Source organism: Phyllobates terribilis, unplaced genomic scaffold (genome assembly GCF_046119375.1).
Source record: "Phyllobates terribilis strain yellow unplaced genomic scaffold, ASM4611937v1 Scaffold_9__5_contigs__length_417890890, whole genome shotgun sequence".
NCBI lineage: Eukaryota > Metazoa > Chordata > Amphibia > Anura > Dendrobatidae > Phyllobates > Phyllobates terribilis.
This window is the reverse complement of record NW_027362769.1, coordinates 94293260-94313858: the sequence shown is the minus strand read 5'-3', so window position 1 is coordinate 94313858 and position 20599 is coordinate 94293260. Positions and strand designations below refer to the sequence as shown.

Genomic DNA, 20599 nt, shown 5'->3' with positions numbered 1-20599 from the left:
TCTCACTAAAACATTTGGTCACTGCTGTTGTGCCCCCATTAGAGTCTGGAATGAAACTGCTTCTGCATTCCTAAAATATCGCCATGCCAGAAGTGTCATGTTGCCCCCTTCACTTTTTCACAGTGTTTAGACCTGCCTTTTAAAAAGATGTAATTATCTCAAAGCAAGATCTAGCGCAGAGACTAAAATCCCATGCACAAGGCTCAGACTTTATGTCAGTCTAGGTTCAAATCGTGAGTTTGAACTTTTTTTTTTGTGTGCATATACATTCTCCTAAACTTTCATTTAATACTTCTAATAATGGATTTGTCCATCTGATGCTCTTGGAGATTGTATGTATTTTTATATTTATATTTTTTTGGGTTTTATGTAATTTTTAATGTGTGATGGATGGTTTAGTCTCATGCATCGCTCAGCATATTCTCATTATAATGGCTAACGATTAACACTGATAACTGACAAGCCAGTGAGGCAAAGGTAAAATGGCGATGACACAGGTTTCTTGCAGATAGATAAGAAGATTGCTTACCGTCATAAACGATGGAGCACACGCTCGAACTTGCATGCTTCAGGCTGGATGCTTGAATTAAAGGGCTATTCCTATCGGATGTAGATCTAGGTGAAGTCATGGATACCTGAAGTGTATGGGCAGAATAAAGAGACTGCAATTCATTTCTATAGGTTTGCAATGTTGCAGATTCAGAGGCAATAGTAGTTGTGGCGAATGGCTGCCCAAATCTACAGCAATTTAAAAGGAATCTGTCACCAGGTTTTTGCTCTGCTTTTGAGAGCAGCCTGATGTAGGGGCAGTGACCCTGATTCCTGCGATGTGTCACTTACTGGGCTGCTTTCTGTCAATTTGATAAAATCCCAGTTTTCCCTTCTGCAGATCTAGCGGTTATTTGAATGTGGCGCTCTATAACCCCGCCCACGCCACTGATTGGCAGAAAGCTGCCAATCAGTGGAGGGGGCGGGGTTGTACAGAGCTCATGGTTATGCTTGATTACCTGGCAGCAAGCCAAGTAGTCCTCTAATGTCCTGCTGATTAAACAGTGATTTTTATGAAAACTACACTAAGCAGCCCAGTAAGTGACACATCGCTGGAATCGGGGTCTCTGTCTCTATTATGTTGCTCTCAGATTAGGTGGCAAAAACCTGGTGACAGATTCGCTTTAATGATAGAGCAAGGATGTTCCTTTTAGCATGACTAGTGATGTGCGATCTGTCCTGATGTTTCCCAATGTTTGGTGCAGATACATGTTGTTCCTGGTTACTGTCCTGCAGCATAAACCTTATGTATCTGCAGCAGTAATGTCTGAATTATTTCCTAAATCTACGCAGGATTATCACCCAGGTAATGGTGTTTTCTTTTAATCCAGCTTGTTAGAAAGTTTATGGTCTGCGTGGATGGCTATGACTCAGTTGTGGGTATGAATTCCTTATCACATGCTGCCACCCACTTGGCCCCCTCCCACCAAAGTTATGGCCATTGTTTTTCCTCCCGTCTCGGGTCTTATCTGTACTTGCCATTACTCCGCCCTTCCTAAAAAAAGAACAAGGGAGCCGGTTTCATAATCTTGGTAAATTTAGGTTCTGTTTTTCAGAAATGTATTATCTCTTGTTAAATGTTAAACACACTTGTGGTAGGTGCTCTTCTGTCCATAGAGCAGCCCTCGAATTATACGAACAAGTGTTTCAGGCCCTTCTTCAAACCAAGCAGAGAGGGCGCTATCCGGTGCTCACAGCAGTACATTGCATTATATAATGCGGCACAGACCAGACTGGAATCACCCATACACTGACTGTATATAGGAAATGCTAACCTCCAGTAATACAAGTGGATTCCTGCGTGTTACCTTTCTTCTTAAACATAATATCCATAGTTTATTCTATGATTGTCTGATAGGGAGAACGGGGCGCCCTCTCTCTTCTTCCACGGGGCGCCCTCTCTCTTCTTCCACGGGGCGCCCTCTCTCTTCTTCCACGGGGCGCCCTCTCTTCTTCCACGGGGCGCCCTCTCTTCTTCCACGGGGCGCCCTCTCTCTTCTTCCACGGGGCGCCCTCTCTCTTCTTCCACGGGGCGCCCTCTCTCTTCTTCCACGGGGCGCCCTCTCTCTTCTTCCACGGGGCGCCCCCTCTCTCTTCTTCCACGGGGCGCCCCCTCTCTCTTCTTCCACGGGGCGCCCCCTCTCTCTTCTTCCACGGGGCGGCGCCCCCTCTCTCTTCTTCCACGGGGCGGCGCCCCCTCTCTCTTCTTCCACGGGGCGGCGCCCCCTCTCTTCTTCTTCCACGGGGCGGCGCCCCCTCTCTTCTTCTTCCACGGGGCGGCGCCCCCTCTCTCTTCTTCCACGGGGCGGCGCCCCCTCTCTTCTTCTTCCACGGGGCGGCGCCCCCTCTCTTCTTCTTCCACGGGGCGGCGCCCCCTCTCTTCTTCTTCCACGGGGCGGCGCCCCCTCTCTTCTTCTTCCACGGGGCGGCGCCCCCTCTCTTCTTCTTCCACGGGGCGGCGCCCCCTCTCTTCTTCTTCCACGGGGCGGCGCCCGCTCTCTTCTTCTTCCACGGGGCGGCGCCCGCTCTCTTCTTCTTCCACGGGGCGGCGCCCGCTCTCTTCTTCTTCCACGGGGCGGCGCCCGCTCTCTTCTTCTTCCACGGGGCGGCGCCCGCTCTCTTCTTCTTCCACGGGGCGGCGCACGCTCTCTTCTTCTTCCACGGGGCGCCCTCTCCATTAAGTTTAATGGGAATAACTGGAACTAACCAGGTGATGGCTACCAAACTTTAAATAAGAAAAGCACCCCCAGTGGTAGGACCTCCATAGTTCTGAAGACTTTGTCTTCAGAACTCTAAAAGACCCAAAAAAGTTGAGTTTATAGAAACTTTAACCGCTTAGACCCTGGGATTTGTCCTGAATTGATGATATTTTTTGTTAGGTGGCACAATAAGTAACATGATGGCTCGGTGGTTAGCACTGTTTTGCAGCGCTGGGTTCAATTCCCCACCAAGGATAACATCAACACGGAGTTAGTACATTCTCCCCGTGTTTGCGTGGGTTTTCTCCCACATTACAAAGACATACTGATTGGGAATCTAGATTGTCATCACTGTCCCCATTGGGACTCACAATGTCTGTAAAGTGCTGCAGAATATGATGGTGCTATATAGGTAAGAATAATGAGGTACTATGTGAATTTCAACACTAGCCGAAACATACGTTTGACGTTCCTCGTTTCTAGAAAGAGCTACGTAAGGTGTTTCTTACAACTTGGGCATATCCCCTGTATAATATCCCTCCTAATTGTCATTAGTCATGATTTCTTAAATTTATTGCAGATCAATCAATATTGCTGAGTTTAAGGTGTTACGGGCCAAAAAAATGAAGCCGTCTTTGTCTTGGTCTGCAATCACACATCCAAGTTTCCTCATCCCTGTACAGACTGGGATATCCAGACCAGCCATAGATCTGCTGACCAGAGCTTGACATCTTTATTTAACCCTGTGAGGCTTGAGTTCAGATCAGGAGACCTCGTAACTTGGACAGGAGATTGCAGCCTAAAATGGGGCAAATGCAGCTTGGAAATGAGAAATTTGCAGTTCAGCAGATTTTCTGGGTTTACCATCTGTCTACTCATGATGAAGTGTGGTGTTGTATCATCTGGGTTTATAGGCCTGTAATAAAATGATTTGCAACAAGAAGAACTTGGCAGAATTGGCCCTTTAAACTTTTTCATGATGCTGATGTCTGGGCGTGAGGCTCCTGTTCTGGGGAAATGTAGATTCACATTTCATTTCCAGCTGCCGGGGTTTTAATCATGGACATGTGTATAAGGAAGACCGGACGGACTACCTGCTGTGGTACAATAAAGGAGATGAGGATGGATTTCTTAACTGTACCTAGATAGGATCACCCTGATTATATGCTTGCGTAAGAAAAGCAAACAGTGACTGACCTAGAACACCGCCTACGCAATGTGGCAAGGAAAAAATGCTTAAAGGGCAAGGAAAAGCTAATATGGATCATTTCTATAAAGAAGCCATTGTGTTACCTTTTGTTGCCTTTGAATTTTCAGTTACTTTGTTATCCTTTAAGGGCCCCATATACAAAAGAGAGCCATCAGACAAATGATGGTTTATCTCCCGACTCCTCCATACACAGGAGCGCTCCTGCGTTCTTTAAGGCTATGTTCACATGTTGCATGTTTTTTTTTTTTTTTTTTTTGCTGCATTTTTTTATGCAAATTTTAAGCTGCGTTTTACAGAACCAGTTCATTTTTAAAAAATGCAGCATGTCCCTTCTTTCAGCATTTTTTCACCCATAGAAAGCAATGAGTAAGTGCAAAAAATGCAGGTATCAAGTTTCGCTGCGTTTTTAGTGAAGAAAGTATGTACAGCAGCATGTGAAACCCATTTATTTTTGATAGAATTTTTTTTTCACCAAGTTTAAACCATAATGTCTTGGTCTCCTCACGTGAGAATAGCAGTTAGGATTAGTACAGTTTAATTAAATTAGTGATGTGTAAAGTAAACATTGTCTGACCAAGGTGTGAAACGAAACAATACCTGACAAGCTCAAGGGTGGACCAAAGTGTGAAAGTAAACGGTGTCCTACAGACTCAATGCTCTGCCAATGTCTTAGGTAAACTATTCCTGACCAATTCACCTCCCCTGCTGTTAGATTTGTAAATATGCATTTTTTTTCATGAACTCATGCACTTTTTTGTTCAGAATAGTCACTATTGATTCAGACCATAAAAAAAATCTTTTTTCCATAAATAATTTGATCAAATTGCTCTTTTTTTTTTTTTTTTCAAAAATGGTTTTATGGTTTCACATATGTCATGTATTGGTGACCTAACACCTTGCATTGTTCATGCTTCTGTGGTGGAAGCAAAACTGAAATTTGGGATCCTGAGAAACGCAGCAAAATCTGATTTTTGTAAGCTGCTTCTTTACTGCCAAGAGAGCAGGTTTTGCCTTCAGCAAAACGCAGCATGCAAACACAGCCTAAAAGAGAGCCACTGTCGCTCCTCAGTCAGCGCCAAGAACAAAATGGTCAGCAGTCTGTAATCGCACCCCCTCCATCCCTCCGGTCACACGTAATTTATCAGGGGTGGAAGGGAGTCGGGAGACCCTCGTACACATTTGACTCTTAGCCCAGCCTGTTATCGGCAGGTTTGGCTATAGTTTGTGTATCGGTGCCTTTAGACTAAACCATGCCCCCCACCTCCAAACAATTGACTTCATGTGCCTGATGTTGGGCCTTAAGAAAGGTAAATTCATATGATACAGTTGACTTCCCCCAAAATTATATTCTGCAAAAAATCTTCAAGATCTTGAGGTACCCCTATAAAGTTGGAAGCTAGCACACACGTGTTAAGACTGGCCTCTCACAGCCAGAAGGGTTTCCCAAAATCTGTAGAAAATTTCTTAAATGGAGGAAATGGCATAATATATCAAAATAACTTTCACCCACATTTTTTGTGGTGGCCTCGAACAGCAGCCGACTTAGTTTCTCTTGTCGTTCCTCCAGTTGACGAAATCCCCTTTTATTGTGCTAAAGTGGATTTTGCTGGCCCATCTGTGAGCGCTTAACGTAGGGGCAGATATCCTAATTCCACCATTGTTACTGCTTGACTTTTTGCTTTTGATTTGCTAAAACATTGTTTTATCTGCTGCAGTCTTCTCAGCGATAAGAGCATGCTATGTAGTCCTAGGCATGAATGAGCTACAGCTGTACCTGTCCTTGCCAGTGATTGACAGCTTACTGCTTACCCTGTGCATAGGCAAAAAGCTGATAATCGGTGGTCCAGAAGGAGTTATACCGAGCGCCTGATTGAGAAGACTAACAGCTGCATCATATAAAATTGTGCTTTTAAGAAAACTACAGCAAGAAGCCCAGTAACAGATACAACACTGAAACCAGTGTATCCCTGTTTTATGCTACTTTGCTTGGAATGAACAAACTTGACAGATTCCCTCTAGTATTGTGTTTGAGATCTACAGTAGTTGATCACTTGAAGTCACCGCTGACACCCACACCTTGCCTCCCTGTAGTAGAAGATGTAGGCTTTAGGTGGTTAGGGTCCCCCTCCATTCTATAAAAGCATACTTGCTTTGGCTGAGTGTGCATGTGTTCTCATGGGGGGAAAGGGAAATAAGCCGCTAGCAGACACGCCATTTTATCTTCAGCAAGGGTTAAGGATTGGCAGCTTTAAAAGTAAATATGCCTAATCGTCCTTTCACATGGCATTTTGGGGTATCCAATCTCATTGGCAACTTTGGCCAATGTTCATCTAATGGCCACCTTAAAGGGAATCTCTCACCAGGTTTCTTCTACTCCCACAAGAGAGCAGCATGATGAAGGGGCAGAAAGCCTGATTCCAGCGATGTTACTAGACTGCTGATACTAGTTTTAATAAAATCTAGTTTACTCTGCAGCAGTTCTCTGAATGCCGAGCCCTGTATAACCCTGCCCACATCACTGATTTTCAGCATTTTGTGTACAGTGCATAGGCAGAAAGCTGGCTATCAGTGGTGGGGGCGTGACTGGACTACCATGGCAGCAGGTTTACTAGCCCTCTTGTGACAGCTGATTTTTTCAGGAGGATATTACTAAACCTACAGCAAGCAGCCCAGTAAGTGACACATCGCTGGAATCAGCATATCTGTTAATACATTATGTTGCTCTCAAATTGTGTCAAAAACTTGGTGACAGATTCTTTTTTAAGGCTTTTCTCTCCCCTTCACTTCTTTATCTCACAACCCTCAGCTTTCTTGGTAATTATGGCAGTATTGGGTTTCTATTCTTCTCAGGTTTGTTGGTTTTTTTTTCCGATATTTGAAGTCTTGTTCTCTCCATATATCTTGAAAAGGTATTTGCTCAGTTAGAACATACTGAGAGGTGTAGTTCTCTTTTTTTTTTTTTTTTTTTTTTTAGAGCCCCAGGTCTAGACATTATGTAGAAATAATGTAGCATATCTAAATACCAGGAATATATGCTGACTCTACTGGTCATGAAATACATTTCCATGAACACTGAATTTGAGGAAACCAATGTGTGTAAAATTGCTTGGTTTTGCACATTTTCCCCTTGCACATGCCTTCCGGTTCACTCTACAAATTCAGCCGAGGAATGGGGAAGTTTTGATCGCTCTGGATAACTTTTGTGCATACTTTTCTACGCATTCTTTTAAAAAGAAAACGTATATCTTATCTGGTTTAATTCACTGCGATCATTGGATAGATGTATCAGACTGCCCTATCTGAATGCTTCTCCAGCGTATGAGCAAGACTTTTCATGCAATGCCTGGTTTAAACGTAACCGATCATCTCAAGAAATGTTTTTTACCTGCAGATTTGGGGTTAATCTGCTGATAAGTTTTCTTTTAAACCATATGTAGACTGCTTACTGGAGCAACAGCTACAGGGAGAAAATCAAGTTTTATTTTCCTTGTAGCTGCTCTCTTCCAGTCATTACTGGTTACTGTCTCTACTCGCTATACAGTGTTCATGGCTGTATATTGGTCACCGGTGCTGATGGTCAAAGCGCTAGGCCAGGGTCATTATTTAACAGTGACTGTAACTGCTCCTTGCACCGCCCCAATGACTTAAGCAAATGGCAACAGGGAGAATAAAACTTCTTTTTCTCCCTGTAGCTGCACTTCCAATTAGCCACATGAAGTGCACACTCAATAGATTTCAGTGATTTTCTTCTGGAAATCTGTGTTATGTAGATCTCTGTTTATAGACCTTTTAAACGGATGTGTTTCTGCCTGATCCATGATTGTTTGCTAGCAAGCAACATTTTAAGTGACACTCGCACCCCCCCCCCCCCTTTTTTTTCCCCCTTCTGTTTCGATAATGACGTTACAGGTTTGTTGTCTTATTCAGAATTCTTGTTGATTATTTGGGATAATCTCACCTTGTCTCATTAAAAAGCTGTTACTCTGAAAATGACGAGTGTATTGGTGACAGGAAACAGAAGTTTGGGTTGGAAGGCGACTTTTAAACAAAGGAAGACTTCTCCCTTATTTCTGTGTATTTAATTTTTTCCAGAAACTGTAAATGTCACTTGTTTTTCATATGGGTTTGGTCACTCAATGCCATGTGTTCCCTGCAGCATTAGATAAGCATACATTTCCTTTTTAATATACCACCAAAGAAAAAAAAGCTGAAAACTTGTTGATGTGACAGGCTTGAAAATAGATATACAAGAAGCACAGAGAGTCCTACGACTAAAGAAATTTTTAAGTTTGCTATTCATAAACGTGCCAGGTCTTCTCCGGCTCGGTCTCCACATTGTGCACTTCTTCCATCAAAATTTTTATCCTCTTAAAGGGATTGTCCAGTCTAAATTGATAAGTCTGCATTCACTCTGTGACTATAGACTCATGAATCCCCCCAACACGCACACAGTGCGCTGCAAGGATTCACTGGTTTCCGAGCCAGGATCGGCGGTGTACGTACAATTGCTCATTTTGCCTTTCTACCTGACAAATTCTTCTTTTCTCTGCTCTATGTAGAATCGGGAAGTCTCTTGTTCTTGTATTTAATCACTGTGACTGCAGACTCCTGAATCCCTCCAGCGCATGCACTGTGCGCTGCGAGGATTCACCAGTTTCTGACCCGGGACCGGCGATTATGTATGCGTTATACATATTCCTGGCCTGAGCCAGTCTAGTGGTCACAGCCTCGCTCCATACAAGTGTATGAGTGCAAGAGACTTACTGTTTCTATATGAAGCAGAGAAAAGAGAATTATCTGGGTAGAAAGGCAAAATGAGCAATTGTAAGTACACAGTGCTATATAATATGAAGACTGCAATATATTAAGAGGAGAAAAACTTGATGGTGGGGAGGAGGAGGGCTTCTTTAATTAATTATTGGTAGTTCCGAGGTCTTCCCAAAACTTAGCTTGCTTTAAACCAAGGACCCTCTTTCTTAGGGTCTCCAGACCCTAAATTAAATGGATCAACGTCTTTCATGTTATAATGTAAATGAGATTTAATTGTGGTTAGTGCTGGCATCTTAATATTTAATACTATTTTTTGTTTAATACTGCCAAGAGTTTGCTGCTATGAAGTAGCAGTACAGAGAACGAATAAAGTAAATGGCAACACTTTCTATAACCTAGGGAATAATAAGGTGTCCATAAGTGCCAAGTTTCTTCTTTGTGAGATACATTTCCAGCATCAGACCTCCCTCCATCACTATTGAGTATTTGTAGACCTTTCTCATGTTGTATTGTTAGACACTTTCAAGGATGTGGGGTTTTCTTTGGTTTTGTTTTTTTTTTGCCTAAAAAAAAACAAACATCTGGGTATCCGTAAAAATTTTGACCCTTTTTGGTTTCCTACGGACTAAATGTCTTCTTGCAAATTACTTAATGAAGGAGTTAACTGAGAACCTGTCAGTTCACTATAGAAATAAGTGGGTTTTGTTGAGTCTGATCTCTACTGTGCTGATTTTATGATCACAGACCATATCAAAGTTGAGCTAAACTTTGTGACTCTTATCGGTCTTCCTGAGCTTTCAGAGCATTTGATGTGGTGATAAAACAGGTGACTCCACTGCTTGCTGCAGAATGAGTGAACTGAAAATCCATCAATGAGCAGGAAAATACAAACTGTGAAAGCCAAACTGCAAAACGTATAATGATATGCAGTTGAGTATTTTTAGCCTAAAATGCATACCTAAATACACCACCAGCTGACGGGGCATCTCCTGTGCTAACTTGAGGTGTTCTTTATTAGCTATTAAACTTGAAACTCCTTGTGTGTTGTGTACTAAATTTTTGCAGTCACTGAGATGGAGACACTTGCCTGAAAAGCTATCCTGCCCGATGTGGCTTGATTGTCCCTGTGTATAAGACTTTGGGTGACATACAGTGGGTGCGGAAAGTATTCAGACCCCTTTAAATTTTTCACTTTGTTTCATTGCAGCCATTTGGTGAAATTCTCAAGGTATTTTTTTTTCTCATTAAAGTACACTCTGCACCCCATCTTGACTGAAAAAAAAAAACAAAAACAGGAAATGTAGAAATTTTTGCAAATTTATTAAAGAAAAACTGAACTATCACATGGTCATAAGTATTCAGACCCTTTGCTCAGACACTAATATTTAAGTCGCATGCTGTCCATTTCCTTGTGATCCTCCTTGAGATGGTTCTACTCCTTCACTGGAGTCCAGCTGTGTTTAATTAAACTGATAGGACGTGGTTTGGAAAGGCACACACCTGTCTATATAAGACCTCACAGTGCATGTCAGACCAAATGATACTCATGAGCTCAAAGTAACTGCCCAAGGAGCTCAGAGTCAAAATTGTGGCAAGGCACAGATCTGGCCAAGGTTACAAAAGAATTTTTGCATTGCTCAAGGTTCCTAAGAGCACAGTGGCCTCCATAATCCTTAAATGGAAGAAGTTTGGGACCACCAGAAGTTTTCCTAGACCTGGTCGTCCAGCCAAACTGAGCAATCGTGGGAGAAGAGCCTTGATGAGAGAGGTAAAGAAGAACCCCAAGATCACTGTGGCTGAGCTCCAGAGATGCAGCAGGGAGATAAGAGAAAGCTTCACAAAGTCCACCATCACTGCAGCCCTCCACCAATTGGGCCTTTATGGCAGAGTGGCCTGATGGAAGCCTCTCCTCAGTGCAAGACATATATGTAAGCCCGCATAGAATTTGCTCAAAAACACATGAAGGATTCCCAGACTGAGAAATAAGATTCTCTGGTCTGATGAGACAAAGATAGAATTATATCCAAAAAGTTCTAAGCGGTATGTGTGGAGAAAACCAGGCACTGCTCATCGTCTGCCCAATACAATCCCAACAGTGAAACATGGTGGTGGCAGCATCATGCTATGGGGGTGTTTTCCAGCTGCAGCGACAGGACGACTGGTTGCAATTGAAGGAAACCTGAATGCGGCCAAGTACAGAGATATATCCTGGATGAAAACCTCTTGCCGAGTGCTCTGCACCTTAGACTTGTCTTGTTGGAAGGTTCACCTTCAGCCAATATCCTAAGCACACAGCTAAAATAACAAAGGAGTGGCTTCAGAACAACTGTGACCATTCTTGACTGGCCCAGCCAGAGCCCTGACCTAAACCCAGTTGAGCATCTCTGGAGAGACCTGAAAATGACTGTCCACCAACGTTCACCATCCAACCTGATGGAACTGGAGAGGATCTGCAAGGAAGAATGGCAGAGGATCCCCAAATCCAGGTGTGAAAAACTTGTTGCATCATTCCCAAGAAGACTCATTTCTGTACTAGCTCAAAAGGGGGCTTCTACTCAATACTGAGCAAAGGGTCTGAATACTTATGACCATGTGATATTTCAGTTTCTTTTTTAATAAATATAGAAATTTTTGAAAATGTATTTTTTTTTTCAGTCAGAATGGGGTTCAGAGTGTACTTTAACCTCTTTAAAGCCCAAGACATATTTATACGTATCTGCGCCCTGGGCGTTAAGAGCCTGATACGTATTGGCACGTCTTTGCGATCGCGCCCGCACACAGGCTGTGCGGGCACCATCGCCGCCGGGTTTCAGCTGATTGTCACAGCTGACACCCGGTACACGGTAAGTCGATCGCAGCATTGAGGTGGCAAGGGGAGGTGATCACAATACTCGCCTCCTCTTCCAGCCTCCAGCGCCGTCTGCTGCGGCTTCCCGGATGTCGCCATGACAACATCCGGCTCACCAGACAGCACTAAGATAGTTTGGTCATGCGCAGTGCATGACCGAACTATCTTCTCCCTGTGCAGCACTGACAGCCTGTATAGCACAGGTATGGTGCTCCTTTCCTGTGCTATGCAGGCAATCAGAATAAAAAAAATTAAAGTCCCATAGTGGGACAAAGTGTTTTTTATTTATTTATATTTTTTACTTTTATAATCTACCAAAAATAAAAATATAATGTACCCATCAATAAATATTATCATGAAGGAAAAAACAAAACAAAAGTACACATTTGGTATCGCCGTGTCCAGAACGACCTGACCTATAAAGTTGTCCCACTAGTTAACCCCTTCAGTGAACACTGTAAAAAATAAACTAAGCAAAAAAACAATGCTTTATCACCATACCCCCAAACAAAAAATGGAATAACACGCAATCAAAGACTAATATAAATAAAAACAGTACCGCTGAAAACGTCATCTCGTCCCGCAAAACACAAGTCTCCATACCGCTCCATCATCCGAAAAATAGTTATAGCTCTCAGAATAAAGCGGTTTCAAAAAAGTATTTTTTTCTATAAAATTGCTTTTATGTAAAAGCGCCAAAACATAAAAAAACTATATAAATGTTGTACCGCTGTAAACGTACTGACCCGAAGAATAAAGCTGCCTTATAAATTTTACCACACGCGGAACAGAATAAAAAAAAACGGTTCCTGAATTGTTGGTTTTTGTTTATTCTGCCTCCCAAAAATCAGAATAGAAAGCGATCAAAAAATGTCGCATGCCTGAAAATGGCACCAATAACCACGTCAACTCATCTCGCAAAAAACAAGCCATCACATGACTGTCGGACAAAATATGGAAAAATTATAGCTCTCAAAATATGGCGATGCAAAAACTAGATTTTACAAAAAAATGCTTCTCAGTGTGTGACAGCTGTCAATCATAAAAACCCGATATGATTCTGGTATCGCTGTGATCGCACTGACCCGAAGAATAAAGTAGTCTAATCACTCATACCGCACAAGGAACGGCATAAAAAAATAAACTCTTGGGTTAGGGTTGGGATTTTTTTCAAAAGTAAAAAAAAAAAAAAAAAAAAAAAAAAAGCAAAAAAAAAACTATATGGCTACTAGTGTTGAGCGCAAGTGCTCGCTACTTGAGTTTGCGTTGGGTGCTCGGGTATGCATTGATTATCGTGGGTGCTTGAGTCTCTGCCCCATATGCTTCGCGGCCCAAAAAAAACTTTTGGGGATTGCCTGCCATGCACGCGTGATCCCCGCATGTTTTCTTTTGGGTGTCTAATAACCGTGAAACATGCGGGCAGGGACTTGAGCACCCGCGATACATGATGCATACCTGAGTACCCGATGCAAACTCAAGTAGTGAGCACTTGCGCTCAAGACTAATGACAACTTATTCAATATGATGACCTAATGTTATCAAATTCTGTCGTACCTCTGGGTTCAAAATGTTCACTATACCCCTTGATAAAATCCTTGAGGGGTGTAGTTTCCAAAATAAGGTCACTTGTGGAGGGTTTCCACTATTTAGGCATATCAGGGGCTCTCCAAACGCAACATGGCGTCCGCTCTCGATTCCAGCCAATTTTGCGTTCAAAAAGTCACACGGTGCTCCTTCCCTTCTGAACTCTGCCGTGCGCCCAAACACTGCATTTTCCCCACATATGGAGTATTGGCGTACTCAGGAGAAATTGCACAAAAGTTTTTGGGGTCCGTTTTCTCCTCTTACCCTTGTGAAAATAAAAAAATTGGGGCTAAAACATCATTTTTATGGAAAGTTTGTTTTTTTTATTTTCACGGCTCCCTGTTATAAACTTCTGTAAAGGACTTGGGGGTTCAGGTTGCTCACCACACATCTAGATAAGTTCCCTGAGGGGTCTAGTTTCCAAAATGGTGTCACTTGTGGGGGGTTTCCACTGTTTAGGCACATCAGGGGCTCTCCAAACGCAACATGGCATTTCCTAATTATTCCAGCAAATTTTACAATCAAAAAGTCAAATGGCGCTCCTTCCCTTCCGAACCCTGCCGTGTGACCAAGCAGTGGTTTTCCCCCACATATGGGGTATCTGCATGGCCAGGGGAAATTGCACAACAAATTTTGAGGTCTATTTTTTTTCTTGTTACCCCTGCAAAAATAAAAAAAATTGGGTCTAAAGTAACACATTTTTGTGAAAAAAGTTTAAATGTTAATTTTTTTTTCTTCCACATTCCAAAAATTCATGTGAAGCACCTGAAGGGTTAATAAAGTTCTTGAATGTGGTTTTGAGCTCCTTGAGGGGTGCAGTTTTTAGAATGGTGTCTCTTTTGGGTATTTTCTGTCATAAAGACCTCTCAAAGTGACTTCAAATGTGATGTGGTCCCAAAAAAAAAAAAAAAAAAGTTTTGTAAATTTTGTTGGAAAAATGAGATCGCTGGTCAACTTTTAACCCTTAGAGCTAATAAATTGGTTCCAAAATTGTGCTGATGTAGTAGACATGTGGGAAATGTTATTTATTAACTATTTTGTGACATATCTCTCTGATTTTAAGGGCATGAAAATTCAAATTTTGAAAATTGCAGAATTTTCTACATTTTCGCAAAATTTCCGTTTTTTTTCACATATAAACGCAAGTGATATCGAGGAAATTTTACCACAATCATGAAGTACAATATGTCACGAAAAAAACAGTCTCAGAATCAGGGGGATCCGTTGAAGCGTTCCAGAGTAATTACCTCATCAAGTGACAGTGGTCAGAATTGTAAAAATTGGCCTGGTCATTAACGTGCAAACCACCTTGGGTTGTAAAGGGGTTAATGAGGAAAAAAAAAAACCTTTTTTAAAATTTACCAAATGGCTGCAATGAAACGGAGTGAAAAAATTTAAAGGGGTCTGAATACTTTCCATACCCACTGTACCATCTCAAAATCCAGCACCTGCTTTGGCAGCTACAGAAACTTATTTAAAGTCTGCCACTTTCCCCTCTACCCTTTTTTTCTTTTTCCTTTTCATAGCGCCACCCTTTGTGCATTTGGGTGATGATGCCGATTCTCACAAAGCCTGCTTTCTGTGAAGTTTTAAGAGCCTTTTCTGGCTTTAAGGATATTTACGGACGTTTTCGTGTAGGATATCTATCCTTTTTCCATGAGTTGTCAGCTTTGCAGGAGGAGCACATTCGGCCAGTCGTGATGATTTTGTGATAAAAAAAATGCTGCTGACAAGTTGCCCTTTAAAGCGTTTGTCTCCATGGTAAGACAAACCAAATCTGCATAGTGTTTCCGTAGTTGCACTACTTTTAATCTGTCCCCATCTTCGTAATATACTGAATGTGATAGGGGGGTGCAGACTTTATTCTTTGTGATGCTCCTGTTAGTCCTCCCTAGACATTTATGCTTAAAATGGCCAACTGGTTGTTGCGAGCAGAGGGAAGGTGTCCCTGCATACATTTCACCAATTACTTCTGTCTTTATTACACTGTAGGGACACGTCCTTTGACAAGAGAAATGGTAACAAGTTATAAAATTATTCATCAATTTCCAAAAAGGATAACAAACGATACAACACAAAGTTAAGATGCCTGAGATTGAAGTTTCATGAGGAAAGCAAGTATTTAAAAGGGAATCTGTCACCGGTATTTTGCTATCCCATTTGCCTTTTCATCATTCTGGTCTGACACCCTGATTCCAGTCTTGTCACTGGGCTGCTAGCTGTAGTTTTGATGAAATCGCTTATCTGCTGCAGATCTACCATGCTGAGCTTAATATGACTCCACTGGTTGGCAGCTTTCTGCCTATGCACAGTGCACACAGAAAAGCTACCAATCAGTATTGGGGATGGGGTTATATAGAGCTCATGAATATGAAGCACGGCAGCAGATTTACTAGTCCTCTGGTAGTGAACTGATTTTTATACAAACTGCAGCAAGCGACACATCGCTGAAACAGGTCTGTCTCTACAATGAATGGCAAAAAGCTGGTGACAGATTTCCTTTAAGAGCCATGATCAAGGTCGTGAGAGCTCCACTTGTATTGTGGGATTTTTCGTTATCCTTACACATGTCCCCATCGAAATGCAAAGCTAGTCTATTGATACTTTATTTTTTTTTCTGCTAGGGTCGTAGCAGTTCTTACTATTTTAAAACTTTATCATTTGGGAATTTTCCATCTGCTGGCTTTTCTGTTCTGCTTAGCGTATTTATAGAAAGGCCGCTCTGATCTGCTGAAGAAAGCCTTTACATTCCCAGGTGAACACTGCTATCTTGTGGCTGTGGTGTGGAAACTTGCTTTGTCTTTTATTTTGCTTGAGTGAACATAGCATTAGGTTTTTCTGCAATCTAGTTGGGCCATCTTGACACACTTTTTTGTGTTTGCTGCTCCCCCCCCCCCCTTTAAATCCTAGTACAGATTGCCTGGTGCCTACAAGTTTGTTTTATTTTAGTACGAATTTTAGATTTTTTTTTTTTTTTTTTTTTTTGGAAGCACACATTTTTGAAGGTTGTGAGCGTCTCTATAGTTGTCTGAGTGCTCCTCCCATCAGTCTAAGGCCTCTTTCACACGTCCGTACGTGTGGTGACAGTTTTCACATGTTCTGAAGACTGACATGTGGCACCCCAGGGGTCTGGTTTCCACAGTAACAGCAGTGTTATGTCTGAGAGCAGGTGGGAGGTCTCTTGGTCAGGAATCCTATGCATGCCGCACCTCCTGCCCAGTCCTGAGAGGGGAAGAACTTCCCCTATAAAAACCTGGGGCTGAGGCAGGGTGAGGGAGTTCAGAGGGAGAGTTCAGCCAGGAGGGCTGACAGGGAGCTGTGGCTCCGGCTGGGCCCAGCTCCTGGGCCATGCCAGAAGTGGAGAAGAGTTGAGAAGAAGAGAAGCAGCATAGGAAAGAAAGATCAGGAGCTCTGTGGGAGCAGGCTAAAAGGAATCAGGGGCTGGCAGCTGAAGAGCTCGCCCTGATTGAAGAGTTACTACCGGAGTCCGAGGCTGTGGGGATTAACCCAGACCCAGCAGCAGAAACCGCCCGGCAGGGGATTTCAGGTCCTCTGGCCAAGAAACCCGAAGGCACGGTCACACGCGTGGGACCAGCACCGCCGTCGTGGAGCGGAAGCCACTAGAAGGCCCCGAGTCACCGGCCATACGGGTGAGCACCACACGGTACACTCAGGGACGTGGGCTACTTTTACCCGCCTCTAGCAAGGTAGCCAGAAGAGTACGATTAGTTGGGGAGGCCTACAACTCCGCCTGGCCAAGGGGGATCCCATCTGCTCAAGGACTGACCAGGCCCCGACCGCTAGCCAGTACTCCGGGAGGGTCTATCTTTGTCACCAGTAAAGACCCTGAACTACACCGCATCGTCTCTGAGTGGTTCCTGCTACCCCCATCATCCACGTCGGCTGCCCTGAGGCCATACTCCTCCCGTTGGGGGTTATACCATCTACGCTGCACTATCCTACCACCGGCCTCAGCGGTCTGCCCTGCAGCGGCAGCTCCATAGCTGCATTCAACGGGTGGCGTAGTCGTCCTACATCTACTGCTAATACTCAGCCACACAGTTTGACTCCCTGGGCACGGACCGGGTCACCGCCACGAGACTACTACCCCTATCAGATCCGGCTCCGGGTAGGCTCCCGCGTGCGCAACGCTACTCAGCACAGGCCCAGGGGCGCGTCAGACACACAGACCCATTTCTGTGCACATGTCAGTGTGTTTCCACGGACTGTGGGTTAGTGGGCAAAACACGTTGACATGTCGGGTTTTTTTTGTTTTGTTTTTTGTTTGTTTTTTCACGCCGCATGAGTCGCAAAACATCCCACACACATGCACACTGATGACATCCGTGTGTCATCAGTATTACACGGACCTACATCTGGGAATCTGTGTACAGTTCGTGCTGTTCCCTGGTGCTGAAGGAATCTCTCATCATTGTCCCCTGCCAGCACTGAGATCAGCACCAGTAGGGGACAATGTTGAGTAGTATTCTGCCCCGATCATCTCCTAGTGTAAATATAAGAATAAAATAAACACTTTATACTCTCCTTTTACACCTAATTCCCTGAAGACATTGTCCCCTTTAAACAAACCAAAAATAAAAAAGAATATACCTCACCTGTCCGAAGTTGAAATAATCCAATGTCCCATACTGTAATCAGTCTTGTGTGACATGTCTTCATCAGCGTGCGCGGTGGCTTGAGGTGACTGCACACGCAGAGGAGAATGACTCAATGCAGCAAGTGGGCCCCTGAAGTTCGCTGAGCTCAGTGAGCGGTGTCCTGTCACTCGGTGAGCTCAGCGCAGTTCAGGGGCCCACTTGCTTCTACAAGTGTTTCTCCTCTGCTCCTTGTTGTGTGCGGTTGCCACATGTATACCACACAGGTACACACTGATATCTCCGGTACTGTTTTTTCCAGTACTGGAAATATCCGGATGTGTGACGTGTGAAAGAGCCCTGAGGTTGTTTCTGAATTTTATAAGGCTGGACCCCTTTAAATTTAGTCCTTGGCTCAAGATGGGTATATTTGACAGCATCTTCCCGCCTACATTGCTTGTGGCAGTAATTGGCAAATTTTTGCTCTAAGTGCCGCAATTTTAGGGAAGCATGGTGGCTCAGAGCTGGATTCAAATCCCACCTAGGACATGTGCAACATAGTGTCTGCAAATTGGGATTCTGGTTTGGCTTTTATCCTGTCTCATATTGCAAGGGTCGATATTGACTCATAGGATTGCTACTTCCAATAGGTGGCGCTAGAGTTCAAGTCCTCTTCCTCTCCGAAGAGGCAATTTTTGCATATTTAATTTCTCAAAGGAGCATTGCAAAGACGTATGTCTCATACTGGCATGCCAGACCTAGCTTGTCACTCCCCACAAGAAGGAACCTTACCCCTTAGATCGATGTTCTCCTTGTATCTGTGTGGGTTTCCTCCCATACTCCAAAGACCTACTGATAAAGAATCTAGATTGTGAGCCCCAGTTGGGGGTTGGGGGGCAGAGATGAGTCTAAAGTGCTGTGGAATTAATTGCACTATATAAATGTGTAATAAGTACAGTCTATCTAGAGCAATAATAGAGTTCATATTTCCAATGTTTGCCTATAAGTTGGTCACAGTGCTGCTGATTTTTTTTATGCATATACTGCAGTCACAGCAGCTCGTTTCCTTCATTCTTTTTGGAGGTGCTGGTCATTTTTATTTTACCTGCCAGTTTATTATTTTTGACAATTGGTGGAAATGAATATCCCTTTTCTAGAAGTATTCCTGTGCAGTGCACAAAGGTTAGACCAGGATTGGCATGAAAGCTGAACTGCAAGAGCAGACCAGAGCCGTATGTACACTATGTGTGTGTTTTTATGTATGCCTGATAATCCGAGGGCTGGAGAGCCATCCGGGCTTTGTGGTCCATATGAAACCTGGACACACGAGTTCCGCCTTTAGTCATTTTGTTCTGACTAGTACATTACCCTTATGGAAAGTGAATTCTGAAGTCTTGTGGGTCTCTATCCTAATCCCAAGAGTATTAGATTGTGATAATGCTCTGCTGTGTGTATATATAGGTCAGCTGGTTATGTGCCTTATTGCTGTCATGCACTTTTATATTTACTTTGTTGCTGAGTAAACCTGCTTTATCAGATTGTGCGGCACATATTTTCCATTTGTGTGCTGTGTAATGTTCTCATGATTTGACTTTGCAGCTACAAGTGTTATGGATTTTGTTTTACTTTACTACTAACTGACGCAGCTTCTGAAATGTCCCATTTTTGCTGTTCACCTCGTGATTTTTTTTTTTTTTTTTTTTTTCCCAAGTGGATACAGCTATTAAGATCTAGATTAAAATATTGAATGTGCAATGATTTAATTGCCGCACAGTACAGATAGAAAAGCCTTTACTGCCCACAATGGATGTTTACCTCCCCGATGTCTTGCGTCTGCCAACCTATTGTAAGACCTCTTATTGCCGTACAGGAAGCCGGTGTGTGATTCATAGTTTCAGTAACTGCTTTTTACAACTGGAAGGCTTTGTTTAAAACGTGTCACAAGGTACTTCCTCTGTTCTCTGGAAAGTATTGTTGGGTTATGTTTTGTCGTTTTTTTTTTTTTTTTTTTTCCCCCCCGAAGATAGATGGATATATTTATTTTATTCAAGTTCTTGTGCTCCTATGTGGGCTGCTCAGAGTTTTGAGGCTTTATCACAAGAAAGACATTCTTGTTGCAGAGCCCGGTCACATTTATCTTCTGACAGCCACATTTTCAATCATCTTAAAATAGTCTGATGCTCCAGAATGTGTTTCCGTATTGGCCCATAAACATCGCTTCTAACTGTTCTATTCTTTGCAGTTGCAGAGCGCAGAGGAGGAACCTCCCCAAGTTACACCCTTATGTCATTTGGCTTTGGAAAAAATAGGCAAAGGTAAGTCACTCATGTTCCTACTTAAGCAGCGCTTTAGAAATGTTTGTTTTCCTTGCTAGTGTAATCTTCGATGATATTGAAGATTGTAGATGCTTTAATATGTTTGAGGGGTCTTCCCTGTTGATACTTTGTCTGATTTGGTTCCCTTAATGCAGACTACATTTCCAACACAGCCTCTAATTTCAAGGAGGGGGCAAGCTCTAATTTTAGGATTCTTGAAGAACAAGTGATAACTTAAGTTGCATCATACAGGATACATTAGCTCCACTGCCTGCTGCTGTTGAAGGATTTCTTCCTGTCAGTTGTCAAAAGCAGGAGGCAGTGGAGACTGCTACATAACTGTCCCATAATTTCTGCCTTATCTCGTCAGCTGCATGGGGACAAACAGAAGCAAGAAGAAAGTGGCCTCAGTTTAGGGAAAGGTGTCGAAGAGTTCCCAAGAGGGTTTTGATAGGTGATGATTCTATCCTGTAGTTTACAGCAAATTAGAAAGTGTCTTCCTGATACATATGAGATCATGTGATCCCCGG

At 43.1% G+C, this 20599-nt stretch overlaps 1 protein-coding gene across 1 annotated transcript in view; it reads left to right on the top strand.

Moving 5' to 3' along the window:
* Window positions 1–20599, top strand: part of ITPRID2 (ITPR interacting domain containing 2) — a 76720-nt gene that overhangs the window by 34614 nt on the left and 21507 nt on the right. The window contains exon 10 of the mRNA XM_073646794.1: window positions 19997–20069. Within this exon, the coding sequence (XP_073502895.1) occupies window positions 19997–20069 (73 nt within the window). The remainder of the gene's footprint in view (window positions 1–19996; window positions 20070–20599) is intronic.